At 45.4% G+C, this 17,268-nt stretch overlaps 1 protein-coding gene across 13 annotated transcripts in view; it reads left to right on the top strand.

Annotated features, from left to right (window-relative positions):
- Positions 1–17,268, top strand: part of SLC44A5 (solute carrier family 44 member 5) — a 197,177-nt gene that overhangs the window by 123,773 nt on the left and 56,136 nt on the right. For 8 of the 13 annotated variants that reach the window (XM_065555426.1, XM_065555427.1, XM_005302413.4 and 5 more), the window contains 2 exons: positions 1,100–1,173; positions 14,062–14,146. In XM_065555426.1, the coding sequence (XP_065411498.1) occupies positions 1,100–1,173; positions 14,062–14,146 (159 nt within the window). The remainder of the gene's footprint in view (positions 1–1,099; positions 1,174–14,061; positions 14,147–17,268) is intronic. The other 5 variants (XM_065555434.1, XM_065555430.1, XM_065555433.1 and 2 more) reach the window with 1 other exon arrangement.

Raw genomic sequence — 17,268 nt, 5'->3', positions numbered from 1 at the left:
TTTAAGGACAGTATTTCTGGGCTTTCTTCATTATACCCTAGGGTTACCATATTTTGTGCCTCCCAATGGAGGACACTCCCCGGGGCCCCGGCCCCGCCCCCAGCCCCGCCCACGCCCATACCCCAACTCTGCCCCCTCCCAAAGTCTCCGCCCCCTCCCCTGCTTCCCGCGAACATTTAATTCGCGGGAAGCCTGAAGCAGGTAAGGGGGGGGTGGGAGGAGGCGCGGCCCAGGCTGGCCCCCCGGCGGCTCCAGCCTGGGTCGGCTCGGGCCCTGGGGTGCTGGCCCCGGCCGACCACCCCCAGCGGCCCGGCGCACCCCCCGGCTCCCGGCTCCGCGACCCGGGCTCCCGGCTCCGCGGGCCCGGCTCCCCGACCCCGGCCCAGCCCCGCGGGCCCGGCCCGGCTCCCCGGCTCCCGGCCCCGCACCCCCGGCCCCGCACCCCCGGCTCCCGGCCCGGACCCCAGCCCCGCGCCCCCGGCTCCCGGCCCGGCCCCGCGCCCAGCCCGGACCCCGGCCCCGCGCCCGGCCCCGCGATCCTGGCCCGGCCCGGCCCCCGGCCCGGCACCGCGCCCCCGGCCCGGCACTATGCCCCCGGCACCGCGACCCCAGCCCCGCACCGGCCCCGGCCCCAGACAAAGAGGCCCCGGCCGAGCCTCCCGATTTTCCCAGACATGCCCGGCTTTTGGGGATTTCCCCCCGGACGGGGATTTGAGCCCCCAAAAGCCGGACATGTCCGGGAAAATCCGGACATATGGTAACCCTATTATACCCGTCTTGCTGATTGAAGCGGAATGATGGGACTTTTAATAAATAATGATGAGGGTAAATAACCATTGTTAGAACTTATGTTGGGTCGAGGTGGATTCTCAATCATTGACAATTTTTAAATCAAGGTTGGATGTTTTTCTAAAAGGTACGTTACACTTGAATAAGAAATTAATTAAGAAAAGTCCTGTGGCTGGTGTAATTCAGGAGGTTAGACTATATGATGTCTGTGGGCACTTCTGATCTTGTAATGTATGAATCAATCATTTACAAAGGAGGAGTTATTTTGGACACTTCTCTAATTCTTTAAAATGTTCCCTTCTGTCTTTAGGCACTGTACCGATGTTCTGTGCTGTGTAATCTTCATAGTCGTCATTCTGGGTTACATTGCATTAGGAATTCTGGGTAAGTAAACCCAGCCACGGTAGTGGCTTCTCTTGCAGGGGGAGTAAATAAGTGAGTCATTATTTTTAATTGAAGAGTCCATTTAATTTTAAACTTTCTAATCAATGAGCCATGTGTTTCCTAGAAGCAAATCATTCATTCACATTAAATGTCTGTTATAGTCAGGGAGAGGTTGAAAATGGTGTGTTTATTGATGGAAAAAAACAAAGTAAAATATAGGTAGGTAAAAATGTCATGGTTCAATCATTTTGCTATCATAAACTATAATTGAGACAGGAAAATCCTGGCACTTGTCAGTCGTCAAAAAACAAAAGCTAGAGAAAAACATTCATTTTTAAGAGGCTTTGCATTCTTTAAAATATTAGCAAGAGACTCTATGGGAGCAATGAATGGAGCAGAAAAAACTTCATTTAATTGTGGGGGACAGAGCTGTTTGATTATCAGGATATTCTGTGGTAACCGTTTAGTTTGCTTGTCTGAGAGAACTTCACTGAGACTGTCTAAATGAGTGAGGGCAAATGCCAGCTACCATAAAAGTACAGTTACTATGTGTTTGCATATTTGACTGAACTTAATTTCCTAATAAAAGACCATATGGCCCTGGCTTAGACACATGAAATATCATCACGCTTTTTAATTCTGTGTTAGTAGTTTGGCTTTGTACAGTAGAAAAAATACTATGTGTAGGGTCAGAAGATGACAATAAGCAAGATTGATTTTACAGAACCAGTAGAAATCAGTAAGTATACGGGAATGTACAGCATCCTCTCATTAGAATATACTATTGGCACAGCATCCCAAAAGTCATAATTCGTTCTCTGTCTCTCTTCAGCTCCCTGTCTCTCTCACTTTCCCTTGTAGTATTTAAACGCTGAACAGGTAGTTAAGATTTTGCTGCTTCTCTCTCCAGGTGCTCCTGTGTGCGTGTATTGTTCATTCCCTTGTTAACATATACTAGTTGTCCCTTCATGGAACATCCTGCTTTCAGAAAGGGGGAAAGGGAAGGAAATAAAGTGAATACACTCAGGGCCGGCTCCAGGCACCAGCCGAGCAAGCTGGTGCTTGGGGCGGCAGATTGTACAAGGCGGCATTCGGCCCAATCCTAGGGCGGCACGGCCGCTTTTTGTTTTGTTTTGTTCCACTCTGGCCGCCCTGTAGCGAGCGGTGGCGCGGCGGAGGGGAGGGGCTCCGGCCGCGCCGCAGGTGCTTTTTTTTTTTTTTTTTTTTTTTGCTTGGGGTAGCAAAAAAGCCAGAGCTGGCCCTGAATACACTTGCAAGCAATAACAGTCAAGGGGGTCATTGCAGTTGAAAGGTAGCACCACACACTGACCCCGTAACAGGCAGTTGTTGTCTAATGAATGGAGTATGATACTGGCAGGCAGGAGACCTGTGTTCCACTCATGACTGTCACTAAGTTGCTGTGCCACGTCAGGCAAGTAACGTAACTGCTCCGTGCCTCAGTTTCTCTATCTGTAAAACCGAAAGGAATTATTTAAGCTCAATACCAATGTGTACACAAGAACAAATGGATATAAACTGGACATTAGGAAGTTTAGACTTGAAATTAGATGAAGGTTTCTAACCATCAGAGGTGTGAAGTTCTGGAACAGCCTTCCAAAGGGAGTAGTGGGGGCAAAAGATATATCTGGCTTCAAGACTAAGCTTGATAAGTTTATGGAGGAGATGGTATGATGGGATAGTCTAATTTTGGCAATTAATTCGTCTTTGACTACTAGCGGTAAATATGCCCAATGGTTTGTGATGGGATGTTAGATGGGGTGGGATCTGAGTTACTACAGAGAATTCTTTCCTGGGTGCTGGCTGGTGAGTCTTGTCCACATGCTCAGGGTTTAGCTGATCGCCATATTTGGGGTCGGGAAGGAATTTTCCTCCAGGGCAGATTGGCAGAATCCCTGGGGGGTTTTCGCCTTCCTCTGCAGAGTGGGGCCTGGGTCATTTGTTGGAAGATTCTCTGCACCTTGAAATCTTTAAACCATGATTTGAGGACTTCAGTGGCTCAGACACAGGTTTGATACAGGATTGGGTAGGTGAGATTCTGTGGCCTGCATTGTGCAGGAGGTCAGACTAGATGATCATAATGGTCCCTTCTGACCTTAAAGTCTATGATTCTATGATAATACCTACCTTTGTAAAGCGCTTTGAGATCCATGGGTGGAAAAAAATCTGTATAAGGGCAAAGAGTTAACTAATAAGCTCTTAATACAGGTCCTGTGCCTGTGTGCCATACATGGATCCAGTACTTTAATGGTTTCATTAGCTATGGGATTCTTCTTGGGGACAGTAGTGGGTAGAGGGTGAGGGAGAAGGGTGTCTCTAACTGTACTTCATGCATTATTTAGTCACCTTCAGACTAGCTTGTCTGAAGTCCTTTGGCTTCCTTGCACAGCTCAGACTGTGATGCTTCCTTAACATCAATGGCATCCTACTTGGGGATGGGGATCTGTCTGGTCTGTATATGCTGCTGCTACTGGAGTTCATATGAATGAAATTTTGCATATGCTCTCTCATCTCTGTCTCCTCTTTTGATCCTGCTGCTTGTACTATTTGCTGTAGAGTGATGCTACGATCTGAGTTGCCCCTACTTTAATTGCCCAGCTACATTGTCTGTACCTTACTGGCCTCTTGTTTCATTCCAAGCTGGTACCAGCACTCATTTGGCGTGTGTGTGTGTGTGTGTGTGTGTGTGTGTGTGTGTGCACATATACAGACCTGCCAAGCAGGGCTGGCACCAGCGCAGCAAGCAGGTGCTTGGGGCGGCCAAAGGAAAGAAGGGGCAGCACGTCCGGGTCTTCAGTGGCAATTAAGTGGTGGGTCCCTCAGTCCCTCTCGGAGGGAAGGACCTTCCGCCGAAATGCTGCCAATCGCAGCTGCTCTTTTTTTTTTTTTTTTTTTTTTTCCCCCCGCCGCTCAGGGTGGCAAAAACACTGGAGCCGGCCCAGCTGCCAAGCCTCCCACCTGAAGCAGGAGTACCCCACGTTTGGAATATTTTACTTCCCTGTTCCCCCTCTAATGTTCCTCCAGCTCTTCCTGCTCCCTGTTCGCTCAGCTGGTGTGTTACTGTTCTGTTCCTGTCCTTCTTTCACCACTCAAACATACACTCCAAGTGGAGGAGCTGGGCTCAGATCATGGGAGCATTCCTTGTTCTCATTAATACGTGAACACGCCCGTGACAGGTGAGTGGCCCCTACTCTGGATGTTGTGTCAGAGTATTGGCACACTGATGAACACACAGAGAGAGGCAGAAGTGAGCACTGGCAATTTGTGGTTGTGCAGCATTCTTGTGCATTCAGATCTTCCTGCCAGCCTGTACAATCTCCCTCCAGCACTGCACAAATCTCCCTTAATCCTTTGGCTAGACTTCCATGGCAGCTTTGCATGTGCTGTTTCCAAACATCATGTTCTGCATGAAATACGTTGCACAAGCCGAGAGAGGCAAAAGATGAGTGGTTGGCCAGATTCCTCTCTTCCCTGACTCAATGGGATCAGTGTGGTATGTGATGGTGAATTTGTCCATATAGGGTACATTTGCACATGCCTTGGAATCCTATTATGAAAAAAACCTTCTAACCAAACCCTTAGGTATAAAACATTGAGGGGTTTGGAATCCAACCCTGGATCAAGATCCAAATTTTGTGGCTGGCCACTGTTTTTTTTTCTGTGACGAGTGGATCCAAATTTTTGCATCTGAACACCCCTATTACATATCCTAGGGTTACCATACGTCCGGATTTTCCCGGACATGTCCGGCTTTTGGGGGCTCAAATCCCCGTCCGGGGGGAAATCCCCAAAAGCCGGGCATGTCCGGGAAAATCGGGAGGCTCGGCCGGGGCCTCTTTGTCCGGAGCCGGGGGCATGGTGCCGGGCCGGGCTGGGCGCGGGGCCGGGGTCCGGGCCGGGAGCCGGGCCTGCGGGGCCGGGAGCGCGGTGCCGGTCCGGGCCCGCGGAGCCGGGTCGGGGAGCCGGGCTGGGCCCGCGGAGCCGGGAGCGCGGTGCCGGTCCGGGCCCGCGGGGCTGGGAGCCGGGGGGTGCGCCGGGCCGGGAGCCCGGGTCGGGGAGCCGGGGAGTGCGCCGGGGTCGGGGAGCCGGGGGGTGCGCCGGGCCCGCGGGGCTGGGAGCCGGGGGGTGGTCGGTCAGGGCCGGCACCCCAGGGCCCGAGCCGACCCAGGCTGGAGCCGCGGGGGGACCAGCCTGGGCCGCGCCTCCTCCCCCCGCCCCCCTTACCTGCTTCAGGCTTCCCGCGAATTAAATGTTCGCGGGAAGCAGGGGAGGGGGCGGAGACTTTGGGAGGGGGCGGAGTTGGGGCGTGGGGCGTGGGCGGGGCTGGGGGCGGGGCCGGGGCCCCGGGGAGTGTCCTCCATTTGGAGGCACAAAATATGGTAACCCTAACATATCCAAATCTAAACCCCGTATGGTGCCTGCTTTTTCTTTGTCCTCAGATTGTGATTCATCCTTCTTATTTTAAATGAAAGATGAGATCAGCATGGGTCCTACTCCAAAGGCCAGCCCTGCTCCAAATGCATGTGTCAATAAAGTTCATATGAGGAGAAAATAGATTATAAATCAGTTCTCCGTCATGAGTTATGCCTTAAGCATCTCCTGTCCTTTGGCTTATTATAGAAATAAAAAAGTCGATTTTCCAGGTTTCTTGACTATGTGAGAATAGCTTCCTCGTTTCACATGTCATTTGGCTGGATAAAGAAAGGAAATACTCAAACTAGGGCTGTTGATTAATCGCAGTTAACTCACACAATTAACTAAAAAAAATCAATCACGATTAAAAAAAATCATGATTAATCATACTGTTAAACAATAGAATACCAATTGAAATTTATTAAATATTTTTGGATGTTTTTCTACATTTTCAAATATATCAATTTCAATTACAACACAGAATACAAAGTGTACAGTGCTCACTTTATATTATTTTTTATTACAAATATTTGCACTGCAAAAATGATAAAAGAAATAGTATTTTTCAATTCACTTCATACAAGTACTGTAGTGCAATCTCTTTATCATGAAAGTGCAACTTACGAATGTAGGTTTTTTTGTTATGTAACTGCACTCAAAAACAAAACAATGTAAAACTTTGGAGCCTACAAGTCCACTCAGTCCTACTTCTTGTTTAGCCAATTGCTAAGAGAAACAAGTTTGTTTACATTTACGGGAGATAATGTTGCCCACTTCTTAAATAAATGGTATTCTATTATTGTTTAATAGTGCGATTAATTGCAATTAATTTTTTTAATCACTTGACAACCCTAATTCAAACCCATCACTTGGAGCTGCTATTGACTGAAAATCTGTGGCTCACTTTCTACTCTCTGCTATGTGTGCACAACTCCCACTGGCCTCAGCTGGGCATGCACTTATGTGATCGCAGGTATAATTTGGCTTGGTATGTGTTTCAAGAGGGCTGAAGTGGGGTCTGGGAAAAAGGTAATCAAATCTCCTTGAAAGATCAAACTCAGTGATTTATGATAATAGCCTATCTCCATCCTGCTTCAGTGGTGGTTGCTGTTGAATGATTATACTGAACAGAAATATGTATTACATGAGTTATTCCTTGCCATAATTGTGTTACCTTTACAGATGATTTGATAAATGAAACGGGGGGGGGGGGATAGCTCCCTTTTATGGACACCCAGCCAGTTAGCTATAAAATCCTTCTTGGTAGCTGTTCTCTACTTGCTTTACCTGTAAAGGGTTAAAAAGTCTGACTGCATGCATAGGTAAAAGGAAGAGAGTGGGCACCTGACCAAAAGAGCCAATGGGAAGGCTAGAACTTTTTAAAATTGGGGAAAAAATAAACTTTTCCCTTTGTCTGTCTGTTCTCCGGCGATTGGGGACAGAGCAGAGACAGGGCTGGGACAATGTTCTAAAAAGCTTTAAAACCAGGTATGACAAATCATCAAATCATACCTCGAACCTACTTATCTGAAACCCCAGATATGTAAGGAGATCAGGGAATGTCTAGGATGATGCAATTAGGTTTATTTCTTTAATTCTTATTGGCTTGTGGACTCCTCTCAGCTAACCCCCAGATGCTTTTGTTTTGCTTGTAACCTTTAAGCTGAACCTCAAGAGAGCTATCTTGATGCTTAAGTTTTGTAATTTTTTTTTTTAAGATCTAGCAAAAAGCCTAAGTTCCAGATGTATTTTCTTTCTTTTTGTTTTTAATAAAATTTACCTTTTTTAAGAACAGGATCAGGTTTTTTGTGTCCTAAGAAGTTTGTGCACATGTTGTTTAATTAGCTGATGGCAACAGCTGAGTTCTTTTGTTTCTGTCTCCGCTCTTCCCCGGAGGGTGTGTGAAAGGGCTTGAAGGTACCCCACAGGAAGGAATTCCCAAGTATGCCTTTCTGGGTTCCAAAAAGGGGTTTTATTGCATTTTGGTGGTGGCAGCATCTACCTATCCAGGGTCAGAGAGAAGCTGTAACCTTGGGACTTTAACACAAGCCTGGAGTGGTCAGTATTAATTTTTAGAATCCTTGCGGGCCCCCACCTTCTGCACTCGAAGTGCCAGAGCTGGGAAACAGCCTTGACAGATGAAAAAAGAATGTCAATTTAACAGTCAATGAAACTTTTATTCCTTTTATTCCTTATGCATCCGAAGAAGTGGGCTGTAGTCCACGAAAGCTTATGCTCTAATAAATTTGTTAGTCTCTAAGGTGCCACAAGTACTCCTGTTCTTCTTTTATTCCTTAGAGAACTAATTCAGTCCTTCCTATTTATTTGGGAGATTTTGGGCTTAACAGGGAGAGACTTTATATTTAAAAAAAAAAAAAAAATCTACCAGACAGCCTAAAATCTATGGTAGTTTTCATTCAGCAAAATGCATGTGAAGGGCAGCTAATGAATTATCATAGAAAGAGCTCAAGGCTTCAAAGAATGGAGTAATTCAAAAGGAACTAAACTGAGTATGATTTAGATTTACTCCTGAACTGTGGTTCATATACTAACGGGATCACAGCCTCCTGAAGAGTTTCTGGTACAAAGAGAAATCACTGTCCCCCTCCCCCCCCTTCCAATCAATAGTTTCACCATATGTAGTTCAGATCCTCTTAGAGCAACATTATTATTTGCAATAGCAAATTTCTCCAGATGTGTCTCTTACATTAAAGGAACAATGGTGTTTTTATCCTTTATTGTGCTTAGCCAAGCCAAGAGTTATGATCGTGTATCGAAGTAAACCATCTCCACAACTTGTAAAATCTTACCCTCAAGAGTCCACTTCATGTTTATAAATTCTTCTTACATTTTAACATAATTTTGTCTTCTAGTCAAGGATTGATGGATTTAGAGTCTAAATGGGAACTTGAGAGCATCATGCTTGTTCTTCATCTAAGATGCGCCTTGCTTTCATTTGGTTTCCCTCCTCCTTCCCCCAATTTCTATAGCTCCAGCTATGAAAGACTTATTCTTCTAGAACAGAATTCTTCTGATTTGTGTTCACGGGCACAACTGGGGACTAACCACTGGGCTGGTAGGCCACCTGTGAAGTAGTGAACAATATGTTGCTTATGTAGTAGTCCTGCTTCTAGTAATGTTTATGCAACAGCGGTGTCATCAGCATGGGTTTACAAATTCAGTATCATATGTCCTATTATCTGCTTCACTGCATTTGTAAATTGTTTGTGTTAAAAAGCCATAAGCACAGTTGGGTAGGCCTGTTCTTCCTCATATTAAAACGTTAGAAGCATACCTTTAAGGGAAACAAAATAATGATATGAAAGCCTGTATTCCCAAGAAGCACACTGTTGAGGGAATGACTCAGATAAGCTAAACAGATTTGCAGTTATTTTTTAAGTGTCAGTGGAAGCTGTTCTAATCACACTTTCTCCTTGACAAGGAGTTTTCCAGTATTTGCATCCACTGGCTCAACCATACAGCAAAAAAATAAAAATAAAAATGTATTTGATAAACATTTAAAATGATAGACATTAGCCATTTCTGATATCATTCTTGTGTACTTGTGTACATCAGTGACCGGATAATGACATAACTTCAGCCATCCCGAATGTGGATCCCTGTCTGTCAACTGCTTTGCCTGTGTCATATGCTGCCCCACTGCTACACTGATGGCTGACTCTAAGATCAAGCGTAGTATCTGTTCTTATCAGCTGGGTTAGTTGATGTATTTGTTTCAGCCCAGCTGTGTATGCCAGCATTAAAACTGTGATTTTTACAAGCATCAGACCACACACAACCTTTTGCTGGCATGAAAGCTCTATATATTTGGATTCAGTTTCATTTAGTACTTGATATTGGGTCACCAATAGGGCAGTGAAACAAAGACTCAAACACTACTCTTTGAGGCTAATCATGATAATAACCTTCCACTGTCAATGGAGGCTGCTGATTTAGGTACAATTCTACACTGAATAGGATATTTATCATATGGGATTCTTTTCCCAACATTGTTCTAACTCAGAAAGTAATAGTTGTTTTTACTCTCCTGTTTTCTGCTGCAGTATTAATCAAATGCTAAATCTCCATCCTCTATAATGGACCAATTCTTCTCGGTTTCTCTCTGAAAATTAGTTGAGATGTACTTTCCCCAGCAGATGTGATTTCAAACTAAAGGAAACCAATTTTACAGCAAACCCAGATAAAGCTGTTTTCTAAAGCTGTTTTCTAGATAAGGGGCCCAGTTTGGATTCCAGTAAAGTTGACGAGAGCATGTGTTGACATAGAAAAGCTTGTTTACCATATTTTTTAAACCAGGTTCATCCAACACTGGTTTAGTGCCCCAATATGACTGAGGCCTCAGGCTTGTAGGAAAGCTACAACCAAGAATCAGTAGGTATGGGCAATTGGATGAAGGCAACTGGACAAGAGTCTCCAAAGACTGGAAATACTGTTCAGAATACTTCACAAAAACAAAAGTATGAGCAAAATGTTCCAGCACTTGTACCCCACTAATGCCCAGGAAGCCCATTGCAAAGGATCACGTTTGGAGAATTAGTGAGTTAATGGCCTAATCCAAACCCATTGAAACCAGTGAGAGTCATTCCAATGACTTCAGTGGGCATTGGATGATGAGTAATGAGAAATGATAAAACAGTAAGGATACATAACAAAATGTATTTTGTTTATCTGTATATAATTGTATTGCTAATGATGTTTCAGTGCATACACGCATCCAATTTTTGTCATCTGCAAGCTTAATTAGAAGACATAAAATGCTCACTGATGAAATTTGGAGATGACACAAAAAATGGGGGAGTCACAGATAATGAAGAGGACAGGTCACTGATACAGAGCCTTCTGGATTGCTTGGTTAGCTGGATGCAAGCAAGCAATAAGCTGTTTTGATACAGCTAAATGTAAATGTATACAACTAGAAACAAAAAAATGTAGGCCATGCTTACTGGATGGGGGATTCTATCATAGGAAACAGTGACTTTGAAAAAGATTTGGGGGTTGCGTTGGATAATCAGCTGAACATGAGCTCTCAGTGTGGCACTGTGGCCAAAGGTGCAATCCTTGGATGCATAAACGGGGGAATCTCCCGTTGAAATAGAGAGGTTATTTTACCTCTATATTTGGCAGTTCTGTGATGACTTACTGTGTCCAGTTCTGCTGTCCACAATTCAAAAAGGATGTTGATAAAGTGGAGATGGTTAAGAGAAGAGCCACGAGGATTAAAGGAATGGACTCACAGAGCTCAAATGTGGATGACTTGATCACAGATTATAAACACCTACCTGGAGAAGAAATATTTTATAATGATCTCTTCATTGTAGCATACAAAGGTGCAACATGATCCAGTGGCTGGAAGTTGAAGCTAGAAAAATTGACACTGGAAATAAGATGCACATTTTTAACAGTAAGGGTAATTAACTATTGGAACAATTTACCAGGGGTTATGGTGGATTCTCCATTACTGGAAATTTTTAAATCAAGACTGGATATTTGTCTAAAAGCTCTGCTCTAGGAACTATTTGGGGTAAGTTCTCTGGCCTGTGTTATACAGGAGGTCAGGGTAGATGATCACAATGGTGATCTGGCCTTGGAATCTATGAATCAGTTCTTTGTAAAAATAAGAGCCTTAAGGCAAGAAGAACAAAGAATGATCTGTTGCAGGATGGTTGAAAAGGGAGCTGCTATCATAGAGACCATTTATGATGGAGTCAAACATTTTGCTTTAGGACAGACAGTGGTGGGGAAAATGGGTTGCCTCATGGGCCACTAGGCACAGGAGATTCTGGATATGTCTACACAGCAAAGAAAAAGCTGTGGTCTGGCCTATGCCAGTCGACTCGGGCTTGTGAGGCTCGCGCTGCGGGGCTGTTTCATTGCTGTGTAGACTTCTGGACTCTCATCCAGTCCCTGCTATCACAGGCAGTCTCCTTACAGCACTCTGGTCTTTGCTGAGCAGTGGGGAGAGGGTTGCTTTCTGTGTGTAAATGGTGTTCTGGGATGATTAGCAAAGTTATACTGCAATTTTTGTCTTTTTTCCTAATTGTGATTGATTTGGGGGGGGGGGGGAGGAAATAATTGTAGATAAAATATCCTACCTAGGAAGGGGATATTGTTGGCAGTAGCAGATAATTATCTATACCCTGCAGAAGACGTTTTGCTACTGAAATCTCAGCACTATTTTGAATCTGATTTGACAGGTTTTATTCATGCTGCCTTCTGCTATGCTAGTGTGAGGGGAAATACAGTCAAGAAGGGAACAAATGGTTTCTTTTAGTAATTTTCATATACTTTTAAAAACTAATTTTTGGCGGTGGAAAGGTTGATAAGAAAACCCATCTAAGAGCATACAAATAAGGGATTAAACCTATTTGGTGTCAGCAGCGAAACTGATCCATTTGGCCTTGTCTTTTAACTGCATGAGATGCAGGAAAATATTAAAGAACACTCCCTATTGCCATACAGTCACAAAGGAGGAAAGCATACAATAGAACACAGAAATAGCCCACTCACTCAACATTTAGATTATTTCATAAGCCAAATTTACATATATCTAAAGACTGACTGTATGGATTCATATAAGGAAGATCATGTCTAACAGGTTACATTACTGAGAGAAGTCATGGGACTTCTCACAGGTGAAGAATTTTCATACATTGCAGAATCTGGGCCTTAATAGATAAGGGAGAAAATAGACAGAATTGATTTGAATGTCTAGAAGATATTTGAGACCAACTAGCAGATTATTTTACAAACTAAAAAGCATGGTGTAATTGAGACATATATTAAAATGAATTAAAAACTAGCATAAGATCCAGAAACCAAGAGTACCAGAAAAATAAAACCATTTAGGGTGAAAGATAACATGGCAAATTCTGAGTTGGTATGCAGTGGTGCAGCTATATTAAAGTCAATGGAGGGTATGTTGCAGATCTAGCCCATAGTCTGCAAGGATAAGTATTACATCTACTGTTCTGTGATTTGCAGAGATTCTCTCTCCATTCCACCCATCACCGTAGTATCTAAGTGCCCCTGCTACTGCAATGACCTTAAGGAAGATTTAATTTCTAGTATCAGAGGGGTAGCCGTGTTAGTCTGAATCTGTAAAAAGCAACAGAGGGTCCTGTGGCACCTTTCTGTTAGTCTTAAAGGTGCCATAGGACCCTCTGTTAATTTCTAGTGTGACTAAATTTAGCACACAAAATCAACAGAAAAGTGGGGCAATTATAGAAGAACAAGTTCAAAGTAATTTGTATAGATCAGGGCCTAAAGTGGCTTCTGACATTGTGTACACTCTGAGAGGAGGACACTAGGGGCTAAAAATAATCATAATGGCTATAGCCTCCTCTACACACTACAGAGCAAAGAAAAGGCTGGAGAATTATCACAGTTAATAAAACTAAATCCAACCACATTTTGCAGCAGTTGTATTAGTAAGCCAGATCTAGGGATGTACGGGCATAGGACATACTGTGTGGGCTAATATGCTGGCACTCTCCTGCACTTGTAAGGTGATATTTAGAATGTGAGGTGAAGTTCTGATTATTTTGTTATGGGGAGGATATAGATAGAAATTGTGATCGTCAAGGGCAGTCAAAATTATTCAGAGCTTACTGGGGAGTTGTGAAGATTTGTCAGGTCTGACCTCTGTAGCTTAGAAAAAAATGATACTAATCATGATTTTCCTAGTGGTGTACTAGATCCTGAATGGGAACGGAAATAAGCAGTTTGAGAAAATGAGATTTTTCAGGAGCAAGAAATCCTCGCCTGAAGTTGAGGAAGGAATAGAAGCAGCATCCTCCAGTTCAGACTGAGGTTCTGTACTCATACAGTTGTGTGTCTACTTCTGTGTACTGAACAAATCAGCCTCGCCAGCTACAGCGCTGAGAGCTGAGCGCGTGGTATTATATCCTGAAATGGGGGGGGGGGGGTTGCATCCCTTGTTAAAGTGACTCGATGGCCGCTAGATTGTCATCGCCAAATCTTGCCTTCTCGCACACCCATGTAACCCCATTCGTTTCAGTGGGGTCATGGGTATAAGCAAAGGCTCAGTTTGGTCTGTGAGGTTTAGCTCCATAGCACAGTGTGGCTTTAAGCCAACAAAGCTTTTGCAATGCCTCCTCTTTCTCCTTTTAATAACCATTATTTTCTAAGTGCATTACCTCATATTTTGGCCACATCCCAGACGTGTGTGTCCTGAAGGAAAAAAAGAGAAATGTTTTACTGTCTGACTGATTCATCCATATTTTATTTTATTTTTTCCTTAAGAAATCTACTGTTTAAGGAAAATCAATTCTCTTCAGTAGCTATTGGGAGAGGTTAAAATAGTACATGACAGATGGTGCATTTTAATTGCTAGAGAACTTGAACTATTAGCAAGCTACTGCTGGACACTTGGAATGTGGTGTTAAAAGATCTGTCTATCTCTTTATGTATTTGTAGCTTGGGTGCATGGTGACCCCAGGAAGGTGGTCTATCCAACTGACAGCTATGGACAGTTCTGCGGCCAGAAGGACACCATAAATGAGTGAGTACTCAGAGGATTCATCTGGCTTTATTTCTCATGAGGCATGCATGAGAAATGAGGTATCAGCCCTCGGCCTCCTGGGAATTAAATTGGAAGGCTGCAGAAGAAGCAACCTCCACCCCATCGTACTGTATTTATTCCAATTAAGGTTTCTGAAAAGCTCAGTTGATCAGTGGAAATTTAGACCTGAGTTATTTCTGTAATGCAGCTGTTTGCACAGTATGGAGACTGAATAGTAAAATACTATTATAAAGTATGGCTTGTGCCATTAAGTGCAAAGAGATCCATCCTAAACAAATTAGAGGATTGGGCCAAAAGAAACCTGATGAGGTTCAACAAGGACAAGTGCAGAGTCCTGCACTTAGGACGGAAGAATCCCATGCACTGCTACAGACTAGGGACTGAATGGCTAGGCAGCAGTGCAGCAGAAAAGGACCTAGGGGTTACAGTGGACGAGAAGCTGGATATGAGTCAACAGTGTGCCCTTGTTGCCAAGAAGGCTAACGGCATTTTGGGCTGTATAAGTAGGGGCATTGCCAGCAGATCGAGGGACGTGATCATTCCCCTCCGTTCAACATTGGTGAGGCCTCCTCTGGAGTAGTGTGTCCAGTTTTGGGCCCCACACTACAAGAAGGATGTGGAAAAATTGGAAACAACAAAAATGATTAGGGGGCTGGAACACATGGTTTATGAGGAGAGGCTGAAGGAACTGGAATTGGAATTGTTTAGTCTGCAGAAGAGAAGAATGAGGGGGGATTTGATAGCTACCTCCAACCAAAGAGGATGGATCTAGACTGTTCTCAGTGGTACCAGATGACAGAACAAGGAGTAATGGTCTCAAGTTGCAGTGCGGGAGGTTTAGGTTAGATATTACGAAAAACTTTTCACTAGGAGGGTGGTGAAGCACTGGAATGGGTTACCTAGGGTACGTCTACACTACGAAATTAGTTCGAATTTATAGAAGCCGGTTTTATTGAAATCGGTTGTATACAGCCGATTGTGTGTGTCCACACAATAAAATGCTCTAGGTGCTCTAGTCGGCGGACCGCGTCCACAGTACAAGGCTAGCGTCGACTTCCAGAGCATTGCACTATGGGTAGCTATCCCACAGCTATCCCACAGTTCCCGCAGTCTCCGCCGCCCCTTTGAATTCTGGGTTGAGATCCCAATGCCCGGATGATGCAAAACAGTGTCGCGGGCGGTTCTGGGTACATGTCGTCAGGCCCCTCCCTCCCCCGTCACAGCAACGGCAGACAATAGATTCGCGCCTCTTTACCTGGGTTACCTGAGTTACCTGTGCAGACAACATGGAGCCCGCTCAGCTCAGCTCACCGTCACCATATGTCCTCTGGGTGTCGGCAGACGTGGGACTGCATTGCTGCACAGCAGCAGCTGCTAACTGCCTTTTGGCGGTAGACGGTGCAGTAGACTGGTAGCCTTCATCGGCGATCTGGGTGCTGGCAGCCGTGGGGCTTGCCTTTTGGCAGTAAATGGTGTATTACGACTATTAGCCGTCCTATTACAAGTCGGGTCATCGCACATTAGCAGAGTCTTCCCCGAGCAGCCGATTGTGCAATAGGCCTGAAGACCATCGTCATACGCCGCCCCGTATTTGCTGCCAAGCACCCAGAAAGATGCCGAGGGCTATCAGTCACGCTGCACCGTCGTCTTAAGATGTAAAAAATAGATTTGCTCTGTATTCATTTGCTTCCCCCTCCCTCCGTCAAATCAACGGCCTGCTAAGCCCAGGGTTTTCAGTTTAATCTTTGGGGGGAACATTCTGTGTGACAGTTGTTTGTGTTTCTCCCTGATGCACAGCCACCGTTCTTGATTTTAATTCCCTGTGCCTGTACGCCATGTCGTCACTCGGCCCCCCTCCCTCCTTCCCCTAGTCCGTCAGATACTACGTTTGCGCCACAGCTCAGAGAGCCGAGAAGCGGTTCGCGCCTTTTCTTTGAATTCTGGGTTGAGATTCCAATGCCCGGATGATGCAAAACAGTGTCGCGGGCGGTTCTGGGTACATGTCGTCAGGCCCCTCCCCCCTCGTCACAGCAACGCAGACAATAGATTCGCGCCTTTTTACCTGGGTTACCTGTGCAGACAACATATCACGGCAAGCATGGAGCCCGCTCAGCTCAGCTGAGCTCACCGTCACCATATGTCCTCTGGGTGCTGGCAGACGTGGGACTGCATTGCTACACAGCAGCAGCTGCTAACTGCCTTTTGGCGGTAGACGGTGTAGCATGAGTGATAGCCATGGGGCTGGCAGCCGTAGGGCTGCATTGCACCAGCTCCTTGCCAGGCGATGGTATATTATGACTGGTATCCGTCGTCATCGTATTGGTGTGGTTGTCAATCATGGCCACCTGGGCAGACATGCTACTGTTTCGATGATGATGGCTACCAGTCGTAATATACTATTTTCTGCCAATTGCCCAGTATTGTCTGCTAAGCACCCAGAAGAGGCCGAGGGCGATGCTGGGTGCTGGCGGACGTGGGGCTGGCAGACGTGGGGCTGCATTGCTACACAGCAGCAGCCCCTTGCCTTTTGGCAGATGATGGTATTTTATGATTGGTATCTGTCATCGTCGTACTGGTATGGCTGTCACTCATGCTGCACCGTCGGCTGCCACCTTAAGATGTAAAAAATAGATTTGTTCTGTATTCATATGCTTCCCCTTCCTCGTGAAATCAATGGCCTGCTAAGCCCAGGGTTTTCATTTTAATCTTTGGGGGGACCATTCTGTGTGACAGTTGTTTGTGTTTCTCCCTGTTCCTGTACCTGTACGCCATGTCGTCACTCGGCCCTCCCTCCCTCCCGCCCTCCCTCCTTCTCCTGGTCCATCAGATACTACTTTCGCGCCTTTTTTCTGACCAGGCGCCATAGCTAGCACTGGGATCATGGAGCCCGCTCAGATCACCGCGGCAATTATGAGCACTATGAACACCACGCGCATTGTCCTGGAGTATATGCAGAGCCAGGACATGCCAAGGCGAAACCCGGACCAGGCGAGGAGGCGATTGCAGCGCGGCGACGAGAGTGATGAGGAAATTGACATGGACATAGACCTCTCACAAGGCACAGGCACCAGCAATGTGGAAATCATGGTGTCACTGGGGCA

Source organism: Chrysemys picta, chromosome 8 (assembly GCF_011386835.1).
Source record: "Chrysemys picta bellii isolate R12L10 chromosome 8, ASM1138683v2, whole genome shotgun sequence".
In the NCBI taxonomy this organism is placed as follows: domain Eukaryota; kingdom Metazoa; phylum Chordata; order Testudines; family Emydidae; genus Chrysemys; species Chrysemys picta.
The sequence above is the reverse complement of the archived record's forward strand: the minus strand, read 5'-3'. Positions and strand labels throughout refer to the sequence as shown.